Source organism: Lytechinus pictus, chromosome 4 (assembly GCF_037042905.1).
Source record: "Lytechinus pictus isolate F3 Inbred chromosome 4, Lp3.0, whole genome shotgun sequence".
Lineage (NCBI taxonomy): Eukaryota > Metazoa > Echinodermata > Echinoidea > Temnopleuroida > Toxopneustidae > Lytechinus > Lytechinus pictus.
The window spans coordinates 1,058,424-1,085,958 of record NC_087248.1 but is presented as its reverse complement, the minus strand read 5'-3'; the positions used below and the strand labels follow the sequence as shown (position 1 = coordinate 1,085,958).

Sequence of the window (27,535 nt, the reverse complement as noted above, 5' to 3'; positions counted from 1 at the left end):
GATGAAGATGATCAGGAAGATGAAAACAATAATTATTAGGTACTGTACCATGTGGTGGTATATCTTGACAATGATAGTTCACTTTAAGTAGGATGGAGGATATACATGGATAGAGAGAAAGAGAGAGGGAAGAGGAAAATATTTTCATTGAACTGGGTGTTTGATAATGATGAGGATGATGGCAAAAACAATATTATTAAACCTCAATAAATGACAAAAGCGTCAATGTTTCTAATACATCAGAGCCAGTCAGCCATAATTTAATGTTCTATATAGAGTCTGCTATCTACAATATCAAATAAAGTGGTATAACACAAGGCAATTCATTTATTACACTCCATAAAATATATTAATTTACATGTCTATCACTTCTTATGTTGTATGAAACCAAGTCCTACAATAATTTCCAAACAACATCTCACAGAAGATATGCACTTCATTACTTATGCAGGAATCCGTTGTGAATTATCATATTGATATTTTGTGCAGATTTGGAGATTTACAAATATATTATCCCCCTTTTTTCTTCTTCTTTTACAATTAAAAATCACAAGAATATCACTGGTAACAAATTGCACAAGCTACCTCACAAATCATAATGCCTTTCAGGCACAGGGGCTACATACATGTAAGGTTTAAATATGAAACAAGACATTAAAAAAAAACAGCAACCACACCTTAATTTCATAAAGGTAAATTGTTATTGAGTTCAATACCAAATTTTCATAAATGACATCAGTAAATGGATCAAAAAAATGTCCCTGTCCAGAAAAAAATTCTTTGCCTGGCAGACTATCAAATCAAGTTGCATGTACCAATGTTTTTTTGAATATTTTATTCATAACTGGGCCAGTACAAGCTACTAGTATGTGACACAGTACAATAAATATGAATACATTTATAGCTTGAATTATATTCTATAACTCCTTAAACTAGATTGAATACATTACATAAGCAGTTTTGTTGACTTCATAGGTGTTAAAGATGGAAGTATGATATAGTATCATATTACTTCACAGAATATGGATGTATCCAGAGAAACAGCATTTGGCCAGGGCTGGTATTCAATTTAAAGTATTGATTTTGTAAGTATTTTACTTAGCATTTTACTTGGCTATTAAAGCAACAAGCTAAAACTTGTATTCAGATCACATTAAGTATTTCACTTTATCAAGCCAAATTTAAGCGAAATACTTATTTAAAATCATTGTGACATCGTAAATTTTGAGCCAAATAACACGCAATACATGAATGTATGGCTACGCATTTCATGTTTGTAAACTGCATGCAAGCCAGACCAAAGTCTGATAGGTGGCTGACTTAGATTTAAGCAAAATACTTAGCCAAAAATGCAATTGAATATCAAAGATGGATAAGTATTTTACTTACGCAAAATACTGAGTAAAATACTTAAAATTCTGGCTGAAGTATCGATTGAATACGAATTCCACATTACTGGTAAAGTACTTAAACGTATATCATCTAAAAAATGTATTATGGAATGCTCATGGTGTTCTGTTATAGAAGGAATACATGATTATGGTACCAGTAAAATACCATTTAGTCTACAATCTCTTTGATTTTCTGTTTGGTCTCATCCCACATCATCTATTCTTTACTTCATTTTATACTATTTGTCTAATTATCATTTTACCCATTTACCATCTTGTCTAATTTCTATCTAGGCTATACCCATTTTGTATAATATCCACTTGGTCTCACACCACTTACATGTAGTCTAAATGAAATAGATGAACTGTTTAATGAGCTACATTGTCATTTGACAGTGCAGAGTTATGATAATAATATGGTCCATTCATATATATAGCGCAGCTACTATATTTGCATATACTCTACTGCGCTTGATACTTGGTATCATATTATAACCCGGCTGTAGCCGAGCTAATAAATCCTACCAGGTTGAGAGCAGAACAATGTGGGTAAATTTCTTGCTGAAGACATGCCATGGATGGGATTCTAAATTCGAAGTCGCGACCCTCTGATTGAAAGACAAGAGTCGTAACCACAAGACCACGACGCCCTCAGAGTAATAGTAGACGAAGTGGGAATCTGGGCAATTAGACTAAATGACGATTAGACTTAGTGGGTATTAGACCAAACAATAGTTGGCCCAATCAGTAAAGGGTTTAGCTGATGTGGTATTAGACTATCTGAGTAGTAGACCAACTGCTAGTAGACCAATTGAATAGAATACAATATGTTGGGTACATGATGCTCAGAAGATAAGCTGTTCATTTAAATGTCTCACCCATTCACATTATATACATGTGTAAACTTCTTAATAATACACAGACCACTGTGATACCAAAAGCAATCATATAATACCATCTACCCCTTAAGAATAAAAACATTAAGTTTCTTATTATAATTCATATAAAGGATACAATAATGGAATTCTTGGCATTATAAAAGCTAATTGAATCAACTATTATAACTTCAATCCCAGGAATAGATTTGTTAAATTACTAGAATTTTCCGATAATACTAGGCTACTCAATTATGCACTCCGTGAAACCTTTATTTCTGCAATTTTTCCATAACTTTCTACACGATATTCAAATTTTTGCTATTTATTTCTTAAAACACTATTCATATACCAACAAATTCAACTTCAAGTAAAACTCTATAATAGTAAGTTTATACACATGGGTTTATCATGTCTCCAAAGTTTACTAGAATATTAATTGGTTATTGGACATTTCTTTCAAAAAATATTTGTTAACTTTCACTGTTGTATTTCACTGTTTATGTTTATATATTATGTTTTTACTTTGTAAATCTTTCTCAATTCAGCCACTGGCTGCGATGAAATGATAATAAAACCTTCAATTCAAATCAAATAGATATAGAGTCATTAAATACAGGGAGCCATAACCACCAATTAAAACTATAAATTACTTTGAACATTAATTAAAATAAAGATGAGAAAATTCATTTTAAAGTGGACGGAAAAGAATTGCAAGGTGAATACAATTATATATAATCATGTTATTCTTATCAATAGCTATACATGTGTAAGGAATAAAATACATTTACTGTTCACAAAATGAGATTATGGAAAAAGTTAATCTATATGTTATGTTCATAAGTTCGTAAATCAAGGGCATATTAGGAACTTCTGGCATTTTTTATCATTCAGATAAGCAGTGCATTCACTTACAGCAAATGAAAAGTAATAATTGGGAAATCAAATCAATAGTACATTAACATTTCAGAAATGAAGTAATCTTTCATCTATAATCATATCATCACATAAATTCATTTAGCTTTTATGACTTATTGGCAAAACTTTGCATCGTCGCTCAGCAAACTGCAACATTTATTTTTCTAAATTAAATGTACATGTCATCTACTAATAATCTAATAATCTTATGTTTAGATTGTCAATGCAAAGTATAATATATAATTAGATTTAGTAATAACTGGAAATAAAACTACTACTGGTCAGTTCACTTCAAACATAATTCTTAGCAATATTAATGTAGAAAACTTATTAAAGCATAAGCTACTCTCATTTGGCAGGAGTTGACAAAAATGAAACACACACAAACAAAATTGTCCATACTTGAATATGCTGCCTAAGGATAACGAAAAGGGTCTACCATTTTGTTAACTTTTTTATTTGTCAGAAGACTTTGCTTACTCGGTATTTTTTCAATGCAAAAAGGCAATGAAATTAAACTTCTATTGTAGTGTGCACAGTGCTAAATGAATCCTAGTTCATTAATGTAGCTACATGTAACTACAGCTTATAAACACTGCATATTGAATGAAGATGAGATCAACCAGCGAATTATTAAACAAGAAACACCTTTGCTTTGAGATATCAAAGAATAAAATTGATTTGCCTTTCCAAAATATTACCTTAATACATTTACATTGGCTTGATTCATATCATATCACTATATTAGCTTTGGGAGATATGGGAGCTGCTTCATAAAAATTGTCATTACCCTACAATTACCTTAGTAACGGTCATACAATTGTGCTTCTCAGCCAATTAGGAACCAAGGAAAATTGTTAAATGACAAATGTTGGTGAGATGACTGTGTGTTCTCATATGGACGATACTATATTTATCTATCAAGGCCTCTCTATATTATTGAAATATTTCCAGTTTCTCATTGGTCAAAACTTGCAACAGTATTTAATGCAAGACACCTATCCAACAAAACTTTTTAGCTGTACATAAAGCTATCAATAAAACTATATGTATCTCCTATTAAAATTGTGTGTTTAAGGTAACAAAAAAAGGCAAAGTAAATGCCTTTCTGCATTAAAAAGGCACAAGATTTTATAACACAATGAGATCAAATGAACAACAACAGCTTCATGTAACTCCTAAAAGGTGTTTCATAAAGTTACAAATGACAAGAAGATTATGTATCAAAAGATGTTCAGACAAGTACATGTAAGTGTGAACTGAAATTTGACTGTAAATGATTTCATTCATTGGAACATTGCATCATTCTAAACATCATAGAAAAAAAACATATGACAGGTCATATTCCTGTGGTGGGTAAGGCAACTTGTACCTACAACTTAATGAATGAACTCTTCAAAAAACATTCCTATGTTCTTAATAAAAGTATGTATATTTTAGTAGACACGGAATGACCAGTATCATTTGCACACACTACAAAGGCACTACCACAGACATTATAAAGGTTTCATGATTTGCAACAGTAAACTTTTGTAAGGCAAATTTGCAATGGATGGCGAAACCAGCATCCTAATTCTATTTTTTTGTGATTTTGAAATGAAGATACAGTGCATAGCAGCTATTGGCTATCTTTACAAAAGATCACACACACAATAAAAGCTTTACAAGCCAAGCAGGAAAGGAATGGACATAGGGTCTCCTCAAGGTGCATTTTAGGCTTCATTAGTCATATGACTAGTCACATGATTTCAATGTTATGGATGAGAGTCAGGGTCAGAGTGAAACAGAGTGCTACAATGACTGTACAAGGCTTTACTCTCTTTGTTGACAAGCTTCCCTTGGAGAGAAGTGTCGCATGAAAAGTCAATCTCAAAATCAATCACAAGTGTGTGAAGTCATTTGCAATTACCAATCTGTTTCTTGCAACAGAAAGGATAAACTGATTTTCTACAGTCCAAATCAATCCATCAATAACACAAATTTCACAATTCAAATGAGATTTGAAATTGATTTCAAACAACTTTCCTACAACATCCCCATCTCCCTGATTTTAAGCGGTAAGTTGATGATCTAGATGAATGTAGAGAAGTCTATCAGGGACCACTGCACCACTGGTGCAGGAGCAGCAACAGCTCTTTGATGTAGGAGAAGGAGCTTTAGGAGCAACACAAGCCATACTTATGTTCCTGTAGGAAGTTTTTGGAGGCTACTCTACATAGGAGCATGTACTGACATCTACAATGAGAAGAGCTTTTTGTTTCAACCTTGTCTGAGAAGTAAAAATTACTCATTCACACATCTGCCATAGGCAGAACTACCCTTCTCTCAGTGTGTCTCAAGCTCATCTGTGATGTCCTACACAGCTATGAAAGCAGAAGAAGTATGATTTTTTTCAGACATCCACCTGGGCAGAACTTCTCTCCTCTGAGGAAGTCCCAACTCATCTGTGATGTCCCATTCTACCGTTGCTCCTGTCTGCTGACTGTGCCCTTGTCCGATAACTTGGTCTCGTTACACCGTTAGCCCCCGGTCGTGAACTCATAGGACGATGACCCCTGAACCCTGCAGACTGGTGAGATAAAAGAATTCAAACAAGACAGGGTGAGCACTGAGAGTAATGCAGTCTTTCAATTAAACAAAAAATGCAATTTTGACTTATTTTAATCATTCACTGAAAAAGGAGCCCATAAAAAGTTTGGGTAAAGAAAGAAAAGTTGTTGGTGGGCACCATCATCACATAATATAAGCAAGTAGAGTAAAAGAAAAATAGTCAACAAAACAAACACTTAAATACAAATAGATGTATGCAACAAAAGAAAAGGATGACCACACTTTAAATGAAAAAAAAATCATCTAATTTCTCAAGTTAATGAGCAAATGTAAAAGACAGAAATAAAGAAAAAAAATCACAGTTGCAATGAAGTACATGCACTGAGAATGGGTGAGATGGATTGAGACAATAATGTGATTCTGTTGAAACATGTATACTACATCACAAAATTTAAACAAAATAATCTATGGGGAAAAACACCACCACCGAAATTTATAAATATTACGATTACAGTACAAATCATGTAGACTCACTCAAATTACCCAACATCGTGTAAATTAGCAACTTCTGACATTCTACCAAAAATGATAAGACAAGTACATGTACCTAAAACTTCTCTGAATTCAAAAGTTTTGATCCTGGTTTATTTCTCAATGGTTTGTATCTACCATAGTCTACTAGCAGATGCATCGACTAACACCATCATGGCTAATTACTGATTGGTTAAATATTTTCTTGTTTCATCAGTCATTTTGTCTGATGCTCCACTAGTCTAATCTTTCACTTATCTACTTAGTATTTTGTCAAATGAAGAGGAAGAGACCATGTGGGATAAAACCAGTCAGATAGCAGGCAAAGTGGGTCTAGTAGACGAAGTGGCAATTCACCTATTTAATATGCACTTTTAAAAATTCTTTGAAAACAACATGCACTTTTAAAGGTCTTTAAAAAGAAGGAAAATAAACTACTGTGATGGATTTTAATGGCTGAATATGAAATGAAGCTACTACAGTGGGTGGTACAACTAGGATGAACTACCTCAACATACAATACTAAACACTACTCAATGATTGAAAGGCTTACATTCTCATCATCTACGACTTCATTTGGGGATTTCTAATGAGGGTAGCAATAAAATAAAACAAGATAATGATCTAGTGAAGACATACAATGCATCTCTTTGGTTGCTGATGATTATGATAAACTAAATCTGAGTTTATACATGATGCAAATGTGAAACTATGAAATGGTGATTCCGATGTGTCGAAATAACTATAAACTATTACATTGAAGTACAAAATGTACATTTACTACAACTGTGCTTTATCATATATTTAGGGGTTTTAATCCATTTATAATTACATGTAGTGTTCAATAGACGGAGTTGGAAATTAAAGGTAAAATGCTACATTATGTTTTCGCATTTCCATGTAATCATGGAAATGACAGTACTCTTTAGATCTGTATCATAAAACTTTATAAAAAGAAAAGGAAAATATAAAATGCATCCATGTAATGTAAACTCATTTTGATAGATTCTAAATTGAAACCAATTATTCTGATATGAAGACACAATTCTACAATGTATGGACAAAAAACAAAGGGGAAACAAGTCAACAGGCAATGTGGTTTTAAAAAGTCAAGGGTGGGAGATTCTATTCCCCCCTTTGACCATGCCATAGCCAACTGTTCCTTAATTTCAATTCTTTCATAGATGATTATGAAGCTGGTAAAACAAGTAGAGACTAGGGAACAATATCATCGAACTTGAAACAGACACAAGTTGTTACTTACATGTTGCGGAGGTCTAGGTGGCATTACTGGATATATGGGACTAAAAGATCCATTCATGTCAGCTGTCACAGCTAGAAATAAACAAATTAACAAAATAAACAAAATGTTTCTCAAATATCATATCAACAATATATAAAGTAATTTACACAATGTACACCAAGATAAAAGAAGCTTGTGAAAAGGAAATAATTTGCGATTTTATTTCCATTTCTGCAGTATGCCCATTTACATACACATTCACAAAAGCAGCTTCATGGGCCACATAGATGCCTCTACAATGCAACAAAATTTCATTCTCCCATCTGATGATAATGGGTGCATTCCACTGAAACAGTATCTTTACAATAAGTTTGGATTCTTGATTATTAAATAACATAATTTGAACACAGATTGAGAATAAATAATAATCTTACTTGAATCAAGCCATTGAAACACTTACTTTTGAGTCTTGCATTCAGTCGATCTAATGACTCTAACACCTTGGCCTCCTCAATAGAGAGTGCACTTGGATTGGCTGAAATAAACAAAGATACAAAATAATTTATTTAGATTAGATGTAAATTTGCTACCCACTCATTATACAATGGTACATCATATTTCATTTTTAACAATACCTTATTTGAAAATGATGATTCCTAAGAAATGTAGCATTATTGTGATACTACAATACTGGTAAACATATATGCAATGACTCCATACCCCCTTCCATTCATGAGAAGAAAAACCGAAGCAAACCCATGATGTAAGCTGTTGTTCAATGCAACCTCCTCCCTGCCCCCATCCCTCTCAATTCATAAACTAGCACATCAATGATGTGGAGCTCATCCAGCATCTCGCAACGAAATTTAAAACAATTCTAATTTGAGCCCAGTTGACACTGTAGTGAATTATATTGGTGACATAAATTGAGAATATAGAATTGAAATTGATGAAGAAATGACATAGAAATATTTTTTGTGATCTACGAATAAATTTCATATAAATTAAGCATAAATAATTTTATAGTTAAAATTTCTAAACTCTGTGTAGAACCTCATGTAGCTCTCAGATGGAACAAAAATAATTAAAATCAATCAACAAATAAAGAAGAAGCATTTTTTGTGAATTTTGAAAAATGCGCATAAATTAGCATATTTAATGAGTTTCAAAATTCTGTGTAGAAGTTTTGAATCTCCCACCTAGTGCTATCATATAAAGCAAACAGAATTGAAATCGGACTTAAAATGGCGAAGAAGAAGCATTTTGAAATTGTGGACGGACGACAGACGACGGACGCCATGCCACGGCATAAGCTCATCTTGCCCTTTGGGCCGGATGAGCTAAAAATGAATAAATAAAATGCAATAAGGAATAAAGTAGCATCTATTTTCCAAAAACACTGTATTGACTATGCCACATGAAAGGGAAGAAATGCTCAATGAAGCCACTACACCATATTAAAGGGAGGAATATCTGACCAGTGTTAGGCCTATAGCAACATCATTATTTCAATCTCTTGACACAAAAGTTTTTAAGTAAAAAATCTATCATCCCAGCAACAATATGTGATATCTTTGATCTGCACAATCCTGAGGTGATGTAATCTCTGTTGATCTGAGCCAGCAATGGTATGTGATGACTTTTGTGATGTCTTTGACCTAACCTATGTGATCTTGATGACCATGGTTATGTAATCTCTGCTGATCTACCCAGCAGTGATATGTGGAAATGAAATTTTGTAATGTCTTTGACCTACCCTATGTGTTCCTGATGACCTTGGTAATGTAATATCTGCTGATATACATACATTCTGTAACATCTTTTACCTATTAAACCTTGATGACCTTGACGACTATGATGATGTCGTAAGTTCTTAAGGTTTCCATGGCGAAGAAGAATAGTGTAGAAGGTTTCACGGTACACCATGCATCTTTCTTGGGAAAGTGTTGGTCCTGAAAAGGACCACCCAATTTCGACGTTTCGACAAGTGTGTTCTTGTCGTCTTCAGGACAATGAGCAAAGTTTGTAAAAGCAGGCCTTATACATGCATACTCTTTCAAAGTGCCATATGCACGGTACCTTGCAGGGTACATGTCTCTGATTGGCTAGATAAGTCACATGACATCCACATATGCGGACGTGGGTAAAAACACACAAAATTGGGCGCGCAAAACCAGCGACGACCGGAAATGCCGTCAATTATCATTCCCGCTAAGATTAGCATGAATGACAAAAGCCACCACTTCCGCCCGTACACTGCAATGCTCACATGTGTGTGGAACGTCCCGGCAGGCTAATTAGTTTAATTAGCCTCTTTGTCTAGAACGGTAAGCCAGATATTGCTGAGTTGGAGGCCGCTGTCTTGAGGAACAGTGTTATGTTCCTCAATCTCCAACGCTTCTCTGACTCTCCGCTGATGCCAGTAGGGGACACGGGTGACTAGTCTACTCTCATCCCAGAAGATCCGGTGATTGTGCGTATGAGCATGATCGATGATTGCAGACTTGTCCCTCTAATCTCTCCTACTATGGGCCTTGTGTTCCTTAATCCAAGTGTTAAAGGAACGACCCGTCTTGCCGATGTAAACTTTACCGCATTCACAAGGAATTCGGTAAACTTCAGGGAGGTCCTTGGAGTTGCGCTTGTCCTTATAGGTAGTGAGGGCAGATTGAAGCTTATTTGAGGAACTATGGCTAACCTCAATGTCGGCTTCTCTCAAAATCCTCTGAATCTTGTGAGAGGCTACTCCCACATAGGGAAGAACAACTCTCGCCTTGGGCCGTGCTGCATGTGGGTTCCGCGAGGGGGGAAGCTCAGTGCAGATCTTATGTGAGGGGTAGTTGTTACATTTCAGAACACGTTTGATATGCTCAAGCTCACCTCTCAGGTAGATCTGGTCACTAACCTCATGGGCTCGTTTGACCAACGTCTTATTGATGGATCTCAGCACTGATGGGTGGTGAAATGAACGATAGTTCAAGTACCGATCAGTGTGAGTAGGATTGCGATAAACCTGATGGGATAGGGATCCCTGTGCCGTCCTCGTCCATGTAATCTCTACTGATCTTACCCAGCAGTGATAAATGAAATTTAGTGATGTCTTTGACCTAACATATGCTTTCCTGATGGCTCTGATGCAGTAATTTCCACTGATCTAACAAAGAATATGTGGAAATGAAATTTTATGTCTTTGACCTAACCTATGTGATCTTGACGACCATGGTGATGTAATCTCTGCTGATCTACCCAAAAGTAATAAATGAGAAGATGAAATTTAGTGATGTCTTTGACCTAACATATGCTTTCCTGATAGCTCTGATGCAGTAGTTTCCACTGATCTAACAAAGAAGTGATATGTGGAAATGAAATTTAGTGATGTCTTTGACCTAAGCTCTGTGATCTTGATGGCTATGGTGATGTAACTTCTGCTGATCTACCCAGCAGTGATATGTGGAAATGAAATTTTGTCATGTCTTTGACCTAACCTTTGTGATCTTGATGACCTTGGTGATGTAATCTCTGCTGATCTATCACTTCTGCTACATCAGCTTCATCAGCATTCTGCTGTACCATCTGTTCAGCTTGTTGGAAGGCCATAAGACTATCCGTCACTGTGTGAGAGGCAAATAGACCATGTATTTAAATCAAACATTGGGGAAAAGGAATATCTGATAACATTAATGACCCAAATAAAAAGTTTATGTAAAACATGTGTGTAGTGACAGGTTATAGTAAACTATCAATGCATTTAGTACATTGCAATTTGACTATCAACTAGAAAGAAAGGATTTCCTGTTACCATGGATTACATGTATATACAATTATAATGTATATTCTGAAATATCCTTTATGAAAGTAAATAGCCCAAATTCACATAGATCGTTTCTTAAAACGATCGGTTGAACCCATAGTTCATGCAGATTTCCTGTAAAAATTACGCTTATTTACCGTGTATATTAAAAAATGTCCAATGCTGATGTGCGCTTTTGTCACAGTGCGCCAAAGTGAAGCATGTTGCCATGGTTATCCATGCTATCTTATTCATGAGTCCAATGTTTTGAACTAATGAGTCCACTCTTGAAACAGTGGACTCATTAATAAAATTGCGTACTTAACCATGGCAACAGGCATCAATTTGGCACACTGTGACAAAGCGCGCATTAGCATTGGACATTTTTAATATACGCAGTAAATAAGCGTAATTTATACAGGAAATCTGCATAAACCATGGGTTTAACCGTTGGTTTTAAAAACTACAGTACCTTTATGAATTCGGGCCAATATGATTGAGAGTACAACAGCTGTTTAGTTTTCTTTGCAGAGAATTTGTCTCCGCTACGCTGCACTCACTCAACTCAGGTGAAGTAAATGGGTACCCGACAGGAATATTCATTCTTTGTGCTTAGTTTACACTATTTGCATGACTATTTCTCACCAATAGCTCATAATCAATGATGGAGTCTCCACAGAATTGTAAATGTGACCATGTAAATGTACACTCAAATTTCATCACATATAATGTGCAGTATTACTTTTGTACATCCACTTATATGCAATATCTATAAATGCTATATAAATGCGGAATATTATTATTAATATCACTTCTACATTATGGTGGGGAAATAAACAGTGTGAACTTACTGCCTGGTGTACTATATTGCTGAGCCACAGTAGCAGATCTTCCTGGTCCTTGTTGGCTAGGCTCTGGTCCACGCTGTCCATTAGTCCTAGATGCACTGGAACTCCTCACATGAGGGCGCCGTTGCTGAGATACAGGCGTCTGCTGGACATGGGTTCCAGAATCACTGTTAGTCCTGTAACGAGGGACTATGACCTGTCTTCTGAGTGTATCATTGTACTGGCTGAACCGTGGATTGTTGGATGGTGGGGCCACTCGAAGATTTGCTGTTATCCTCTGATCTTGGTGTGGGTTTGTACTGGATGACTGCCTTGTGTTAGGTGTCTGTGGAACATGCCCATTCTTCTGGTCTGTCCCATCTTCTCGTGTATTCAAGCATGTCCTAACCTTATCCCATAACCAATTGATTTCATCATCCGTGGGCGTCTTGTCTAATCTTACTCCATTCTGAATGACAGGTGCTTTCCCTGCAGCAGCCCTATCATTATCAACAACATTCTGTTTACTTTCAGTACCAGTTGGGAAGCGATTATTTTTCAATTGCATGCTTTTTCCTTTTGAGCCATTAGCATTTCCAGACTTCGGTCTTGGTGGAATGCCTGAAACAACACTGTCCGTCTTACCACCTAACCTCTCTTGTACAGTCCTTGCATCAACACTTGATATGATCCTTGGTTTGCGAACAGGTGTCGCATTTTCAGCTGCTGCCTGTGTCTCTACGCTCTCATCATCGCTGTAGGTCAAATCTGTCCAACGAACACCTTTCTTTGGGGATTTGATTCCGCTCTGTTTGCCAATATCAAGGCTGTCCTTCATGATTGCAGCTGCCAGTCCTTTTGCTTTACGATCTTTGGTAGGGGTCTCACTCTTGTGCCGTTTTAAGATACTCTTAGGAGGTGACACAACTTCTGGCTCTTCCTCCTCTTCTAGTGTGATGTCCTCACGTGCAATTGTTTGTTGAGGAGTTTCCTCAAACCTTTTATCTTGAGGGGGATATGGCATCACAGAACTCATTCCTCCATAGGCATCAGTTCCTCTAGCGGAAGCATTTGACTGCTCAGCTTCTTGAGTTCTTGCTGGATATGATACAGCTGGAGCAACAGTAACTACGGTTGCTGTGGTCCTTGCTGAATATGGCCTAGATCTTTGACTAGTGCTTGCTGTTGGTGCACTGACATGTTGCTGAATAGGGGGTTTACTGGCTTTGGAATTCGACCAAGCATGAGCTGTACCATTTTTCTCTTGATAAGTTCCATTACCAGTAGTGGTCTTTTCAGTTTTACCATTCTGTGACCTAACTGCAGTACCATTCAGTGTACCATTGGTGGCGTTGTGTGCAGAAGCAGTGGCTGTTTGTGTGATTCCATTAAAAGCAACCCCTTTAGGCTGAATGCCATCATAAACCGAATCATTCTTGATATTCAAAGTAGTTCTAGTTGACTGCTTAGTCTCTTGGCCACCTTGAGTCTGTTTATCATTGCTACCTCTCATCAAAACATTATTGTGATATAAACTGTAGTTACTGAGATCTTTCTTCACTTCAGAATTCTGCCCAACCCCAGGGCCATTGGAAACGTGCACACCATTGATATTTTCATAACTTGAAGTTGCATGAGCCCTCTGGTGTTTGGTCCCATAGTTCTGGGTCAAATCTTCTCTTTCTCTACGATGTTCTTCAAGACTATCAACACTTGACAAGCTTTCACTCCGGTGAAGACCACTTTCACTACCCGCTTTACTCGCTTCATGTTGAATGGCTTGACTGAACTCCTGTAACGTCCTCTGCTGTTGCTCAATCAGCTTCTGTTGCTGCTCTGCAATCTCTTGTTCAATCAAACTGGTCCGTGAATCTGTCCTTCCTTGCTTTGCAACAGATTGGAGTGCAGATTGTGTTGGTTTTGCATACCCTCTAGCCTCACTCCCAGAAGCAATGTTGGCATTACTGTCTACATAAGCTCCACTGTAATTGGATGTCGTAGGGTATGTGGACGCTGGGACTGTTCCATTGTGTTGGTAGGTGGAATAACCTTGCCCATATTTGAGGGACAATGATGTGGGCACACCAACCATCTGAAGAACATCATCTAGTGAAGGCGTTCCACTCCCATGACCTGAGAAGAGAAGTGAAAGCAGTCAGAATGAATTTATCAACATGAACCCCTAATACATAATCTCAGTATCTCACACTGCTTCATAAAAATATACCATGAAAGAAGAAAAATATAAGGAAAAGACTAGCTGATCTCAATCGCAAATACACTACTCAAAAAAAGTTAAGGACCACTTTTTAATGTGTGTATACAATTTTCAAACCGGGTGTTGTATTTCTAGAAATACCCGAATATGGCTGTCTTGAATCTCCTCAAACACCCTGTAACAATTTCACACATGGGTGGTTTCAGTTGTTGCATGATGTCTCTCGCATTATTGCATATCCTGAAAAGTGGGCCCATTGTGAAGTGGTACAAATGCGGATTCAAATGCATTTTCTGTCTTTAGTCTCTACAATCAACAAATTGCTGACAACAGCAATGCCAAGATACAGCTGTCCAGGATGCCATCAAACACAATGAAATCAATTTCACACATGCAGTTCTTTCATGTCTCTTGCATCATTGCAATGTGCCCGTACAAAAGTGGCTTCCAAAGCATTTTCTGTCTTTAGTCTCTACAATCAACAACTTGCTGACAATAGCAATGCCAAGATACAGCTGTCCAGAATGCCATCAAACACAATGACATCAATTTCACACATGCAGTTCTTTCATGATGTCTCTGGCATCATTGCAGTGGGCCATAAGACAAGTGTCTTCCAAAGCATTTTCCCCTCTTTAGTCTGTACAATCAACAACTTGCCTACAACAGCAATGCCAAGACACCACCTAAGTGAAACAGATGTAGCCAGAGCCCTAGGGATGCTGGAAGCTGGCCTCAGTCAGCGAAGAGTAGCCAGAATGATGGGCGTGTCACACAGTGTCATTAGCAGAGCAAATCAAAGACACCGAGAGACAGGGCTATACTCCGAGAGACCCCGCAGTGGCCGACCAGTTTCGACAACCCCTAGAGATGATCGCTACTTGACGAATCTCAGCCTCCGCAACCGCTTTCACAGTGCACGCCGCCTCAACAATGACTTCGCTGCAGCAACTGGAGTGATTGTTTCCACTCAAACAATCCGTAACCGACTTCACAGAGCCAATATGCATGCCAGACGGCCAGCTCAGTGTGTCCCACTCACCCCTGCTCACAGAAGAATTCGTCTCAACTGGGCCCGGGAGCATGTCAGATGGACCAGACAGCAATGGCGTAGAGTTCTGTTCACAGATGAGAGCAGATTTTCCCTTGACCACAATGATGGACGTTCGAGAGTCTGGAGGCGACCAGGAGAGAGATTTGCAGACCCCTGTATTGCAGAACATGACCGTTATGGGGGAGGCAGCGTCATGGTGTGGGGAGGCATCACCTACGCCAACCGTACTCGTCTCTACGTGGTCCCAGGGGGAGCAATGACAGGAGTGAGGTACAGGGATGAGGTCCTTGAACCTATAGTGGTGCCATTTGCAGAAAATGTGGGACAAAACATCATTTTCATGGATGACAATGCCCGTGCCCACCGAGCTAGGGTGGTGACCGAGTTCCTTGAGGGCCAGGGGATTGAGCGTATGGAGTGGCCAGCGAGGTCCCCGGACTTAAACCCGATAGAGCACGTCTGGGACATGATGGGGAGGAGTCTCGAGCAGCTCGAAGCCCATCCACTTGGACTGCAGCAGCTGGGTGTGGCTCTGGAGGCTGCATGGGATGCACTGGACGTCAGAGACATCAATCGCCTCATCAGCTCCATGAGACAGCGCTGTGAAGCCGTTATTGCTGCAGGAGGTGGTCACACTCGTTACTGAACTGCCTGAAAGACACTCAGACATTCGTTTTTACCACTTCATGTCGGTAGCTGATACCCCTCGGGGCCCACTTTTCAGGATGTGCAGTGATGCGAGAAACATTGTGCAACAACTGAAACCACCCATGCGTGAAATTGATTACAGCGTGTTTAAGGACATTTAGGACAGTTGTACTGAGGTATTTCCAGAAATAAAACACCTTGTATAAAATCTTTATGTACGTTTTAAAAAGTGGTCCTTAACTTTTTTTGAGTAGTGTACATGGAAATACATGTATGTAAGTTTGTGAAAATTTAATCAAAAAGATCTTGATGTGTTTTGTAACATAACAGATTGATCTATATTTATGATCAAAATTACATTATTACAGGCAATAGGAGTTACCCAACCATGCAAATGTGTATGTACATGTACATATAAGTTATGCCTCCTTCTCAAATAGACCTTATTCATTAACACTCTAGAAGAGTTCTAAATTACAGAGATATTATTTCTTTGTAATTTAAAACTTTCGTTTAGTTTTAATGCTGGAATATGGTCTATTTGAGAAGCAGGCATAACTTATCCAAAAGTTAAACGTGAAAGGCAATATGAAGAGAGCAATAACATACTTTGGGGCGATTCCATGCGATAACCTCTGGCAATGTGAACATTGTCATGCAGGGGAGCACCTGGATATGCAGGGGCTGAATAGGGTGAAAAAAGCAAGGATTAAAAAAAAAGAAAATTAAAGATACAGGAGTACACCTATCAACAAGCAAGAACTCTACAGAAGAGATATGGCACTTAAAAATTACATTAGTTTTGACATTCACGTAATAAGGTCAGCGGAATATACAGTAATGAGTAAGAAATTTTGGGATTAAATATCCTATAGCTGTGTAGCTAGCAGAATACTCCCCTCAGGAGGTCCTGGTAATATGAACAATCTAATCTCTTAAAGGGATGGTCTGGGCTGAAAATATTTATATCTTAATACATAGAGTAGAATTCACTGAGCAAAATGCCGAAAATTTCATCAAAATCGGATAACAAATAAAGTTATTGAAGTTTAAAGTTTAGCAATATTTTGTGAAAACAGTGGTCATGAATATTCATTAGGTGGGCTGATGATGTCACATCCCCACTTTCTGTTTTCTTATGTTATTACATAAAATCATAATTTTTTCATTATTTCATACTTGTGTGAATAATATGTCTCCCTTATAATAAAATAAGTTGCAGCAATAAATATCTAATGCACTAAATCAGTTGTCAATCCAATTTTTCTAGTTCTTGGAGGAAAAAATTAAATAAACTTAATTTCATATAACAAAATATAAAAGAACAAGTGGGGATGTGACATCATCAGCCCACCTAATGAATATTAATGACGACCGTTTTCACAAAATACTGCTGAACTTTAAAATTCAAAAACTTTGTTATTTGCTATCCGATTTTGATGAAATTCTCGGCATTTTGGAAGAGCCGTGGTGTAGTGGTTCTGACTCTCGCCTTGTAAACAGAGGGTCGTGTGTTCGAATCCCACCGCTGTCTAGCTTCTTTTGGCAAGGCGTTAATCCACACTTTGCCACTCTCGACCCAGGTGCTAAATGGGTACCCGGTAGGATGCGAAAGATATTGTACGTTTGAATTTGCCAGCGCCATAATGAGGCTGCGATGAATGCAAGGAATGCTCCCCAGGGAGTGGAAATTGTGCACTTTTCGTGCGGGATTAAAATAAATCCAATGACCGGGGTAATAATATGCTGTAACGCGCTCTGAGCCATTCTGGGATAAGCGCTTTATAAAAATTGGCTATTATTTTTATTATTTTGCTCAGTGAATTCTACTCTATTTATGAAGCTATAAATACTTTCAGCCCGGACCATCCCTATAAGGCCACTGTACACCTTACGATCCGACTGGTTTACGACTGGTCTGCGACTGAGTGAGTGGAGATAAATCGTAAGGTAGTCATAAGCCTCGACACCGCACACCTTGCGATCCGACTACCCAGCTGTCTGCTTTGCCATAGCAACTGAGAAAATTACGCTTATTACTGCATATGCGCATTGCATATCATGTACGCATCTGCTGTCTGATTGGCTGGAAGATGGATTGAGCTAGCGATCCAGTTGTAAGGATTCGACATGTCAAATCCTTACGATTTTCCTTGCGATTTGTCTCTGACCGGTCTGCGACTCTCAAGCTGTGACGTCACATTTCCCCTCACTCAGTCACAGACAAGTCGGGTCGTAAGGTGTGCGGTGGCCTTAAAATGTCCTTTGGTACTTAAGACATTGATCTACACAAACCCCTCTTTACCCCCATGCACATGGGTAGTGAATGTGTGAGCACCAACTGATAGTACAGCAACAAAATATTTGTTTATTTTTATTTTTATTTTTTTGGGGGGAGGGGCTGAGGCATTGTAAGCAACTCATCGGTGGATACTTCCATAGTGAACTGTGAAGACTCATGTAGCAATTGCATATATTTTCAATATTACAGCACAATCTGTGTGAGTCAGTAAAGGACCGGCAATTAAATATGTAGCACGTGATCACTGAGTGGCCATCACTTTCAAGCAGTTGCAAGAAACTATTTTTTTTATGTTGGTAGTGAGAAACAGCAACAAGAATTTTAAGCAGGCAATGACTGTGTCACTTCACTAAATAGGAAATTCCTCATCAAAATTCTAAATGATTATTTTTATTTAATTTTTTTTACCTTATTGTATCAAGAGCACTTTTAACTATCTTAGGAGATGCAAAGTAAAAAATGAAAATAATGATAATAATTTGGTCACACATTTGTTTTCACTTTATAATACCTGTATGATGAAAGTCATGATGCCTTCGAGCTGAGCCTTTGTTTTGTCTCTGATATCTATTAGTAGCTTCCCTTTGTCTCTGACGCCTTTCATCAAGTACTTCTTGTCGTCTCTTAGCCTCTCTCTGTGCCTCTAGCTTCTTTTTGGTTTCAAGAGCTCTGGAGCAAAATTAAACACAATATTGTCATTATCTATCCAATGACAGATGACCTACAATGTATGATGCTTTATATTGTTACATATCTGACTTTACCTTTGACACCATTATGGCTGGACAAAATGGATTTATAGTCATTTCAGGAATGCTCACTATTCAGAACACTTTTAAAACGCTATGACTTAAATTTTGGCTACAGAGTAATGAGCTGATGGCAATTTTTTTTTATTGTTTTTTTTATTACCGGTAATTTTCTTTGAGCATGATGAAAAACACAAACACCCAAAGCCCAAATTTGGTACAAACAGTATTATTAGCCTGGTTCTACATGTAAATATTTCAAACCAAGCCAATAGTACAGTGTACATCAACTTTAAATGGGACCAATTCTAGGTATTCATGTGTTTATACATGTATCTCGATCTTGGCCTGTAGAACCAATTTCTATCAAATTTGGGTCGTGTATATTTTTCATGATGCTCCTACAAGGCTACAAGATTGAAAACAGTGAAATGCAATCTGTTTTCTTATGACGCTAGTCACGTCATAAGAAAACAAACGTGACAATGGTCTCTTATTTGGGATAGCCTAAATTATTGGCAAATTTTTCTTTCACAACACTATTAGCTAAAAAAGATGGAAAATGGTCATCTCCCTTGGAATTACTTATTTTATCAAAACAAAAACAAAAATAGGAAGTTAAAGTTAAAGATGAAACTAAAAATGATAATCTGAAAACTGTGAACAGATGGGGAGGGTCATAAATATGGAAGGAAAAAAAATGCTTTTCAACTTCAAATGATCTCACTTACTTGCGTCTTCTATTAGTTTCGACCGAGAGCTTTTTGGCTCTGTCCCTGGCAGCAATCTGCTTGGCATGCTCAGATCCCACATCTTTCATCCGAGTTAACTGCTCTTGTTCTAGGATCTGGTATTTATTATTACTGATGGAATCAACCAAGTCAAGGAAAGTACATGTGCACATCATTTCATGATTATTAAAGGTTCCATTTTCCTATAATACTACCTGTGCAGAAACAGAGTTTCATTATTTTGTAGAGTATTTAAATCTAATTTAAATCTAAAGTATTTCCAACATGCGCACTGTGTGTATCATGGTATAAGCACATAGATCTAATCCCTTTCATATTAAACTAGAAATTTGACGTGTCCAACGGACACAGATGTTCCCGCTTAACGCGATCAAAAATTAATTTAATATGATTGAACCTAATATCATGCAGAAACCAATATTCATATACATGTATTGAACAAATTTAGACATATGAACCAACTCGCATCTATAATGAGCTGTGACCTTTGATCTTTGGCCTGCAGACTCCGAATTCGAACTTAGCCTGTATTTTGGTGTCATCTACCTACACACCCAATTTTTTTAAAATCTGTTGAATATTTCATAAGTTATCATGCAGAAACCTACTCGCATACTTATTGAGCTGTGACCTTTGACCTGCAGACTCTAAATTCGAACTTAGCCTGTATTTTGGTGTCATCTACCTACACACCAAATTATTTTTCCATCCATTAAATATTTTTTGGGTTAATGCGCGGAAACCAACTTGCATATTTAATGAGCTGTGACCTTTGACCTGCGGACTCCAAATTCGAACTTAGCCTGTATTTTAGTGTCATCTACCTACACACCTACATTTTTAAAAATCCATTAAATATTTTTCGAGTTATTGTGCGGAAACCGAGTGGGGGGGGCGGACAGGGGCAACGCTTAATGCCCCGTCCGGACTTCGTCTGCAGGGGCATACAAATTTGGTACAATTCCCGAAAAGTTCCATTTCTATGTCTGCACACCAATTCACTTTACACATGATTCCGATAGAGACTGTGTTTTAAGGCCTTCTTAGACTTGGTGAAATAACCGACTCAAATCAATCACACAGATTACACATAAAAGGACCACTGCAAATACCCAGAACACCAAGCCAATAGTTTTGGCATTATCTTGAGATATGTCACCAGTTCAAACTTTAATACATGTAGCAGGGAGGCGTTTTAGCAAATGGCAATGGGAAATGTAAACTTTCGAGGGAAATCCATCATTGTTTACTACACACTTCGACACACAGGTCTATTCGGTCCGTGTCTTGATCTAGGCTCTGTGATTAAAAGACTTAGGCCCATATTCTGAAGTCGGGTTTAACTTAGATCATGGTCTAACTCAGTGCTAAAATTATGGGAAGCCAAACGTTTCAAAATTTTGTTTGCAGTGATTGCTTCTCATGTTTACTGTGCTCTTTACTAATTCTTTAATGGTGAAGACAACTGTCATACTTATCCTCCCCAGGCAGTTAATGTTTGGGAGTCAAATGAGCTGATACATTAAACCTCTACTGTTACAGATTTATGTAACAACTGGCTTTCCATATGTATTCAAACCACAACTTAAAACCAGAGTTTAAATTAAACCCAACTTCAGAATACAGGTTTAGGGTCTAGAGACTAGATAAAATAATAATATAATCACAAAGTCTTCACAAACACAAACACAGACTTTACACTTACTTACTCATAATAATATAAGGAACATTATTATATTAACTGAAAGATATTGTGAAATAAAAGATTTTGTGAAATAAGATAGTGGGTCTCAGCACGTGTGACCCACTGGCACTAGTTAGAAATCCACTGCCAAACGCAGTTCATGGTGCGAGGTTAGTACTAATAGTATGATGGTGGTCCCCAAGTCTGCGCACCTAACAATTTGAGTTAAGATTTAACATGAATTTCTTCTTATTTCACAAAATCTTTTGGTTAATAGTGTTCCTTATATTATTAAGAGTAAGTGTACCAAAGTTCACATTAAAAAATGAAAGAAAATATAAGATTTTCTTGAAAAAACCTCGGGCAGTCATTTTCAGATTGAAAAAAAAAGGTACCCCATGTCTCTCTCTTGTGTTCTTCCTCCGCTAAGGTCGGAGATCAACGGCGCCGTTGGAAGGGCCGCAATTCATTTAAGGCTCTAAGTTGCAATCATGAAGTACTGAGTAAGTTTTGACGAGTTGTGTGGAGGTTGCGTAAGAAGTATAGAATAAGCGTATGTAATTGGGCTTTTGTGTTGCAGCTAATACGCCCAGGAGGTAAAAAAAGGACCGACTCTACAAAAAGAGCAGGGGTGGATTCAAAGCATGGTCCGAACTGCTTGGTGTTGGGATTAGCTTTAACCCGCTGGATAAGGTCCTGTCGGACAGGTGCTAGGGCTGGACAGGTAGCAACCAGATGTTCCACATCCTCGCAGGCTGACATGCACAGACGACAGCAATCATCAGGTGCTTTGCCAATCTTGGCGAGCCGGACTTGGGTCAGATAGACTTGACAGGAGATCTGGGCACGGATGGTGATGGCTGACCGCAGACTTGGATTGGAAATGTGCCAAGGGTACAGATCCTTCGCCTTTGGTTTAGGTGTTCTAGTCCATAAGGACAAGGATGTCTTCTTGGTGAGGGCGTTGTGCTGCCTGGCCTCAGACACCTGAATCACTGCCGACTGAACCATTCGCTTCCACAGATGGTAGTTAGGGGGATTCCTTACAAGTTCATCAAGTGGGGGAAGGCTAAGTTGTTGAAGTGCATTACGCCATTCTTGTATGGATTTGGTGTTGGCACAGATACCATGAAGAAGCATCCTTCGTTCTATCCTGTCCATGTCGGTGCACAAAATCTGTCCCAGAAGTAGGAGCTTTAATGTCTGCGCACTCATTCACTTTGCACACGATTCAGGGATTTTGATGACAAAGGCTGCATTTTGAGGCCGTCACATGAAATGCCCTGAATTCATTATTTTTCCACCATTTTGAGTCGGATTTTTTTATGAATACCTGTCTATGTATTGCATGTGTAAAGTTCGTGCTCGTTGCGTATCTTCGTTTACTACGAATCGCGCAGATACGCGGGTGCGCAGACTTGGGAGACCGCGCAGACATGGGGGAACTGACCATACTCCTCGCAGTGACAGAGTCAGTGTGAGTGCCCCAGCCTGAAGTTTTTTTCCAAGAAAATCCTATAATAATTTTTAAAATTTCTTTCAAATTTTGATGAGATATTATAGTTTATACACTTAGGCCTACTCATAAAAATATAAGGAACGTTATTAACTGAAAGATTTTGTGAAATATAAAGAAATTCATGTTAAATCTTAACTCCAATTGTTAGGTGCGCAGACTTGGGCCCTGGGACCACCATCTTATATACCCAGTTGTTGTGTGTAAAATCAAAGTCAGTTTCAAAAAAAGGAGGAAGTTGTCAGAGAAAAAGTCAGGGTAAACACGCCGACTCCTCCAAATCTAGCGAGCAACGAGGATTTTCCTCTAATAGGTGCCCGTCCTTAGGTGTAGGTCAAGTAAAATGTGTATATACTAATGTAGATTCATTGTTAAATAAGAGACACGAGTTAGAAACTTTCATTTCATTGCATCATCCTCATGTTATTGGTTTAAGTGAAGTCAAACCTAAAAATTCGCGTTATAGTGTTGACCCAGCTGAAGTTAAGCTGGATGGTTTTGATGTTTTTCATAATCTTCATGACGCTGGTCGTGGTGTTTGTTTGTATATTTCTAAAGACCTCAAAGCAGAGGTATATGTAGGTTTTTCTCATCTTGCTTTTAAGGAAGCAGTGTTTGCTTGTGTGGGACTGAAAGATGGCGGTTCTCTTTTAGTTGGTCTTGTGTATAGAAGCCCTAATGCAAGTGATGAAATCAATGATAAATTATGTTTGTTACTTCAGGAAATAGGACAAAGCAAATTTCAGGAAGTTTTGTTATTTGGGGACTTTAATTACCCAGAAATTAACTGGGAGCTGGAGTCATGTTCATCTGGTGAAGAGCACCCAGCTCATAAGTTTTTGGACTGTAGTAAAGATGCATTTCTGATTCAGCACCAGGTTAAGCCTACACGCCACCGTGAAGGTCAGCGTTCAAATGTTTTAGATCTTGTCTTTACTCTAAATGAGAGTGCTATCTCGAGTATTGTTACTTCAGCAGGTCTTGGTAAAAGTGACCATTGTACTCTGATTTTTAACTTGAAAGTTGGTGGCCGTTCGAGGCTCGATGATCGAGAACGACTGGTATATGGTAAAGGAGACTATGATGCCATGCATGATAAGTTAGTTGATATTGAATGGGCTGATGAATTCTCTGTAAAGTCAATGGAGGACTCATGGATCTTTTTCAAGAAAACGTTGCTTGATGTATTTGATCGCTACATACCTAAGAAAAAATATAGAGAACATACACGAAATAAGTCATGGGTCAAAGGAAAAACACTTGATCTTGTTCGAGAGAAACACAGGCAGTTCAGAAAGTGGCGCTACATGCATAGTCAGAAAAGTTATGGAAAATATACTCCCTCAGAGCTCAAAAAACAGGAAGAACGCTATAAGAGGGCAAGTAATCAGGCGAGGTGGTATTGTCGGAAAGCTGCTAGTGATTTTGAGCGCTCAATTGCTTCAGGTGTCAAACAAAATGCAAAAGGTTTTTGGTCGTATGTCAAATCAAAGACAACAACTCGCGAAAATGTAGCAAACCTTACAAAGGAAGACGGAAGTGTTACCTCTTCTGACCAGGACAAGGCAGAGATTTTGCAGGCCTTTTTTTCGTCTGTTTTCACAAAGGAGAATGTTCATGATATTCCTCCCCTCTCACAGGAAATGCATTATGATTCCCCTCTTAGTGATGTTGAAATAACTTCAGGCGATGTTTTTAAGTTGTTGTCAAATTTGAAGACTAATAAATCTCCTGGACCTGATGGTCTTCATCCTTTTCCATTGAGAGAATTGGCTGATGTATTGGCGCTGCCGTTGTCCTTACTGTTTAACAAGAGTATGAATTGTGGCTTGTTACCATTGGATTGGAAGTCTGCTAATATTTCACCTATATTCAAGAAAGGCAGTAAGGCTGATTGTAAAAACTATAGACCAGTGAGTCTAACAAGCATTGTTTGTAAAATTATGGAGAAGTTAATCTGTGATAAATTGTGTGTATATTTGGTAGAGAATGATTTAATTTCTATGTGTCAACATGGCTTTGTTGATGGAAGATCAACTGTCACTAATCTTTTAGAGGTGCTTGATGAGTGGACACAGGTACTGGATGAGGGTGGTACAATTGATGCCATATACATGGACCTCATGAAAGCGTTTGATACGGTGCCTCATCGGCGTCTCCTTCTAAAGTTGGAATCCTTCGGTATCTGTGGTAAACTCCACGTATGGCTTATGTCTTTTTTAACGGGAAGACGGCAGCGTGTAGTTGTTGGTGGAAAATCGTCATCTTGGGGAGAAGTACTGAGCGGCGTACCGCAAGGTAGTGTGTTGGGTCCGACCCTCTTTTTGGTTTTTGTCAATGATCTGCCAAGTGTTGTTAAGTCTAATATTGTAATGTTTGCAGATGATACAAAGATGTATGTACGTTCTGATAGTGTTGTTGGTGTCAAACAACTCCAAAAAGATATCTCCCTTTTAGAAGAGTGGGCTAAAAAATGGCAGCTACGATTCCATCCGGATAAATGCACCGTCTTAAAGCTAGGAAAAAACAGTACAGAAGAGCAGACCCAGTATTACATGAAAGGAGAGTCTAATCTAATTACTCTTACGGAGGTACAAGCAGAAAAAGACCTAGGGATATTAATTGATTCAAAGCTGTCTTTTAAAGACCAAGTGTCACAAGCAGCATTAAAGGGAAACAGAGTCTTAGGAATCATTAGAAGATCTTTTGTTTGTCTGGATGCAGTTACAATGTCATATTTGTTTAAAGGTCTTATCAGACCCCTATTAGAGTATGGACAAGCCGCATGGTCACCATATAAATTGAGTGAACAAAGAAAGTTAGAAAGTGTACAGAGGCGAGCCACAAAAATGATTCCAGGTTTTAGAAATCTGTCTTATATGGAACGTCTCATGAAACTAAAATTACCGAGTCTGGCTCATAGGCGAAGGAGAGGTGACATGATTGATGTCTACAAGTACATGACTGGAATATATTACACACAACACAACCTTTTCACTAAGTCGCAAAGGAGGTCTAGAGGTCATAGGTTGAAGTTGGAAAAGAAATTTTCTAGGCTTGATATTAGAAAGTACTTTTTCAGTAACAGAGTCGTAGATATGTGGAATAGTCTTCCTGACAGTGTTGTTTCAGCCTCTTCAGTCAACTCCTTCAAAATTTGTCTAGATAGGCACTGGTCAAAGAATTATGATTTGCTCTATAAGCCAGTGTAGGCAGTATTGTCTTTGTTTTCCCAAGGTTTTTAGCACACATGTACAAACTTCTGATAGTCCTTTCTCGTGTTAAGTACCGGTATATATATTTTGTTTTAATAACAATTAACATGGATACTGTACTACCACCAGAGGAGATACTACGATCGATGAACAGGCACTCAACTCAAGCCTACAGCATCGTGGACTTAAAGTAAAGTAAAGTAAGTAAGTGTCCGGACAATCAATTTTAGAAAGTCATTTAGAAAAATTTACAAGTAGGCCTACAAGCACAGTTTCAGCAATTTTTAGTAGGGCCTACAAAATGTTAGGAAATATTATAAAGAACAAAATAGAAAGGTGACTACAAAGATTGAAGGCACAGATTGAATTCATATTCTTAGTGTAATCCAAAGACAAAAAAGAAGGCTTCAAAAATATAAAGTGTCCGGACACCTGACCCCCCATCCTACTACCTCGGGCCTACCGCCTACCGGACCTCGAGGGGTTTAGGCCCCGTCGCGCCCGGGCCGCCCAGCCCGGAGCGGCCTACGTACCGGTACATAGGCTTGTAGTACGGTTGCGAACGAAAAGGATACGAATAATATCCTCTTGCTGTATCTGTCAACATTGTAGACTCCTTATAGTGACACTGTTTTGCGAATATTTCTCCACGATCATGTTGCACATTTCAATATCTTCAGGATCAGTCTATTAAAAATGTCAATATGAAGATATCTCACAAATAATATTGAAAACAAGTCACCTAATACTGTCCAAATTGACACAATCGACGTCCATGTTGACTGTTTCCACAACTATGTTATGCAAATGAGATGACGTATGTTTTTCTTCAAGCGCCATCTGCGTTGACTTATTGAAAAGTTTGTGCCCGAGATGGAGAGATCAGTGGATTGGACCGAGGCCGAAGGGAAAATAAAATAGCATGGTTCACAGCAGACCTACCCTTTATATGAAAGGAAATATAATCAGGTATCACTCCAAACATGTAGAGTACATTCAAAGGAACTAAAGAAAAGTGAACTAAACGTGAATACTAAAAATACCTTGGATCAGGCCGGAGACTGACCTGCAGACGGGGCCGGACTTATTCCCCAAAATATCCGAGCCCCCACCCTCCCCCCGCCAAAAAAAAAAAAAAAAAAAAAAAAGAGGGGACAATTATATTCTCGCTCGCCCTGGAAGTGCACCTGCCAATTCTTTATGCATGTTCATGAAATGTGTAAAAAATCTAAATTAAAATTTATATTCTTTGATTTCATTGAATTGAAATTA

At 38.0% G+C, this 27,535-nt stretch overlaps 1 protein-coding gene across 2 annotated transcripts; it reads right to left on the bottom strand.

The window, feature by feature from the left end:
* Positions 1 to 228: 228 nt before the first annotated feature.
* LOC129259208 (centrosomal protein of 126 kDa-like) lies at positions 229 to 27,074 on the bottom strand. Of its 2 annotated transcripts, XM_064098043.1 has the most exons (10): positions 26,839 to 27,074; positions 19,828 to 19,959; positions 18,859 to 19,016; positions 16,655 to 16,729; positions 12,150 to 14,258; positions 10,994 to 11,119; positions 7,969 to 8,043; positions 7,530 to 7,600; positions 6,819 to 6,851; positions 229 to 5,753 (listed from the first exon to the last, which is right to left on the bottom strand). In XM_064098043.1, the coding sequence occupies exons 1-10, from the start codon at positions 26,868 to 26,870 to the stop codon at positions 5,625 to 5,627; spliced, it is 2,940 nt and encodes a 979-aa protein (XP_063954113.1). In that variant the 5' UTR covers positions 26,871 to 27,074; the 3' UTR covers positions 229 to 5,624. The 2 variants fall into 2 exon arrangements, with proteins under 2 accessions (XP_063954113.1, XP_054753481.2); XM_054897506.2 differs by lacking the exon at positions 6,819 to 6,851.
* Between the last annotated feature and the right edge of the window lie 461 nt (positions 27,075 to 27,535).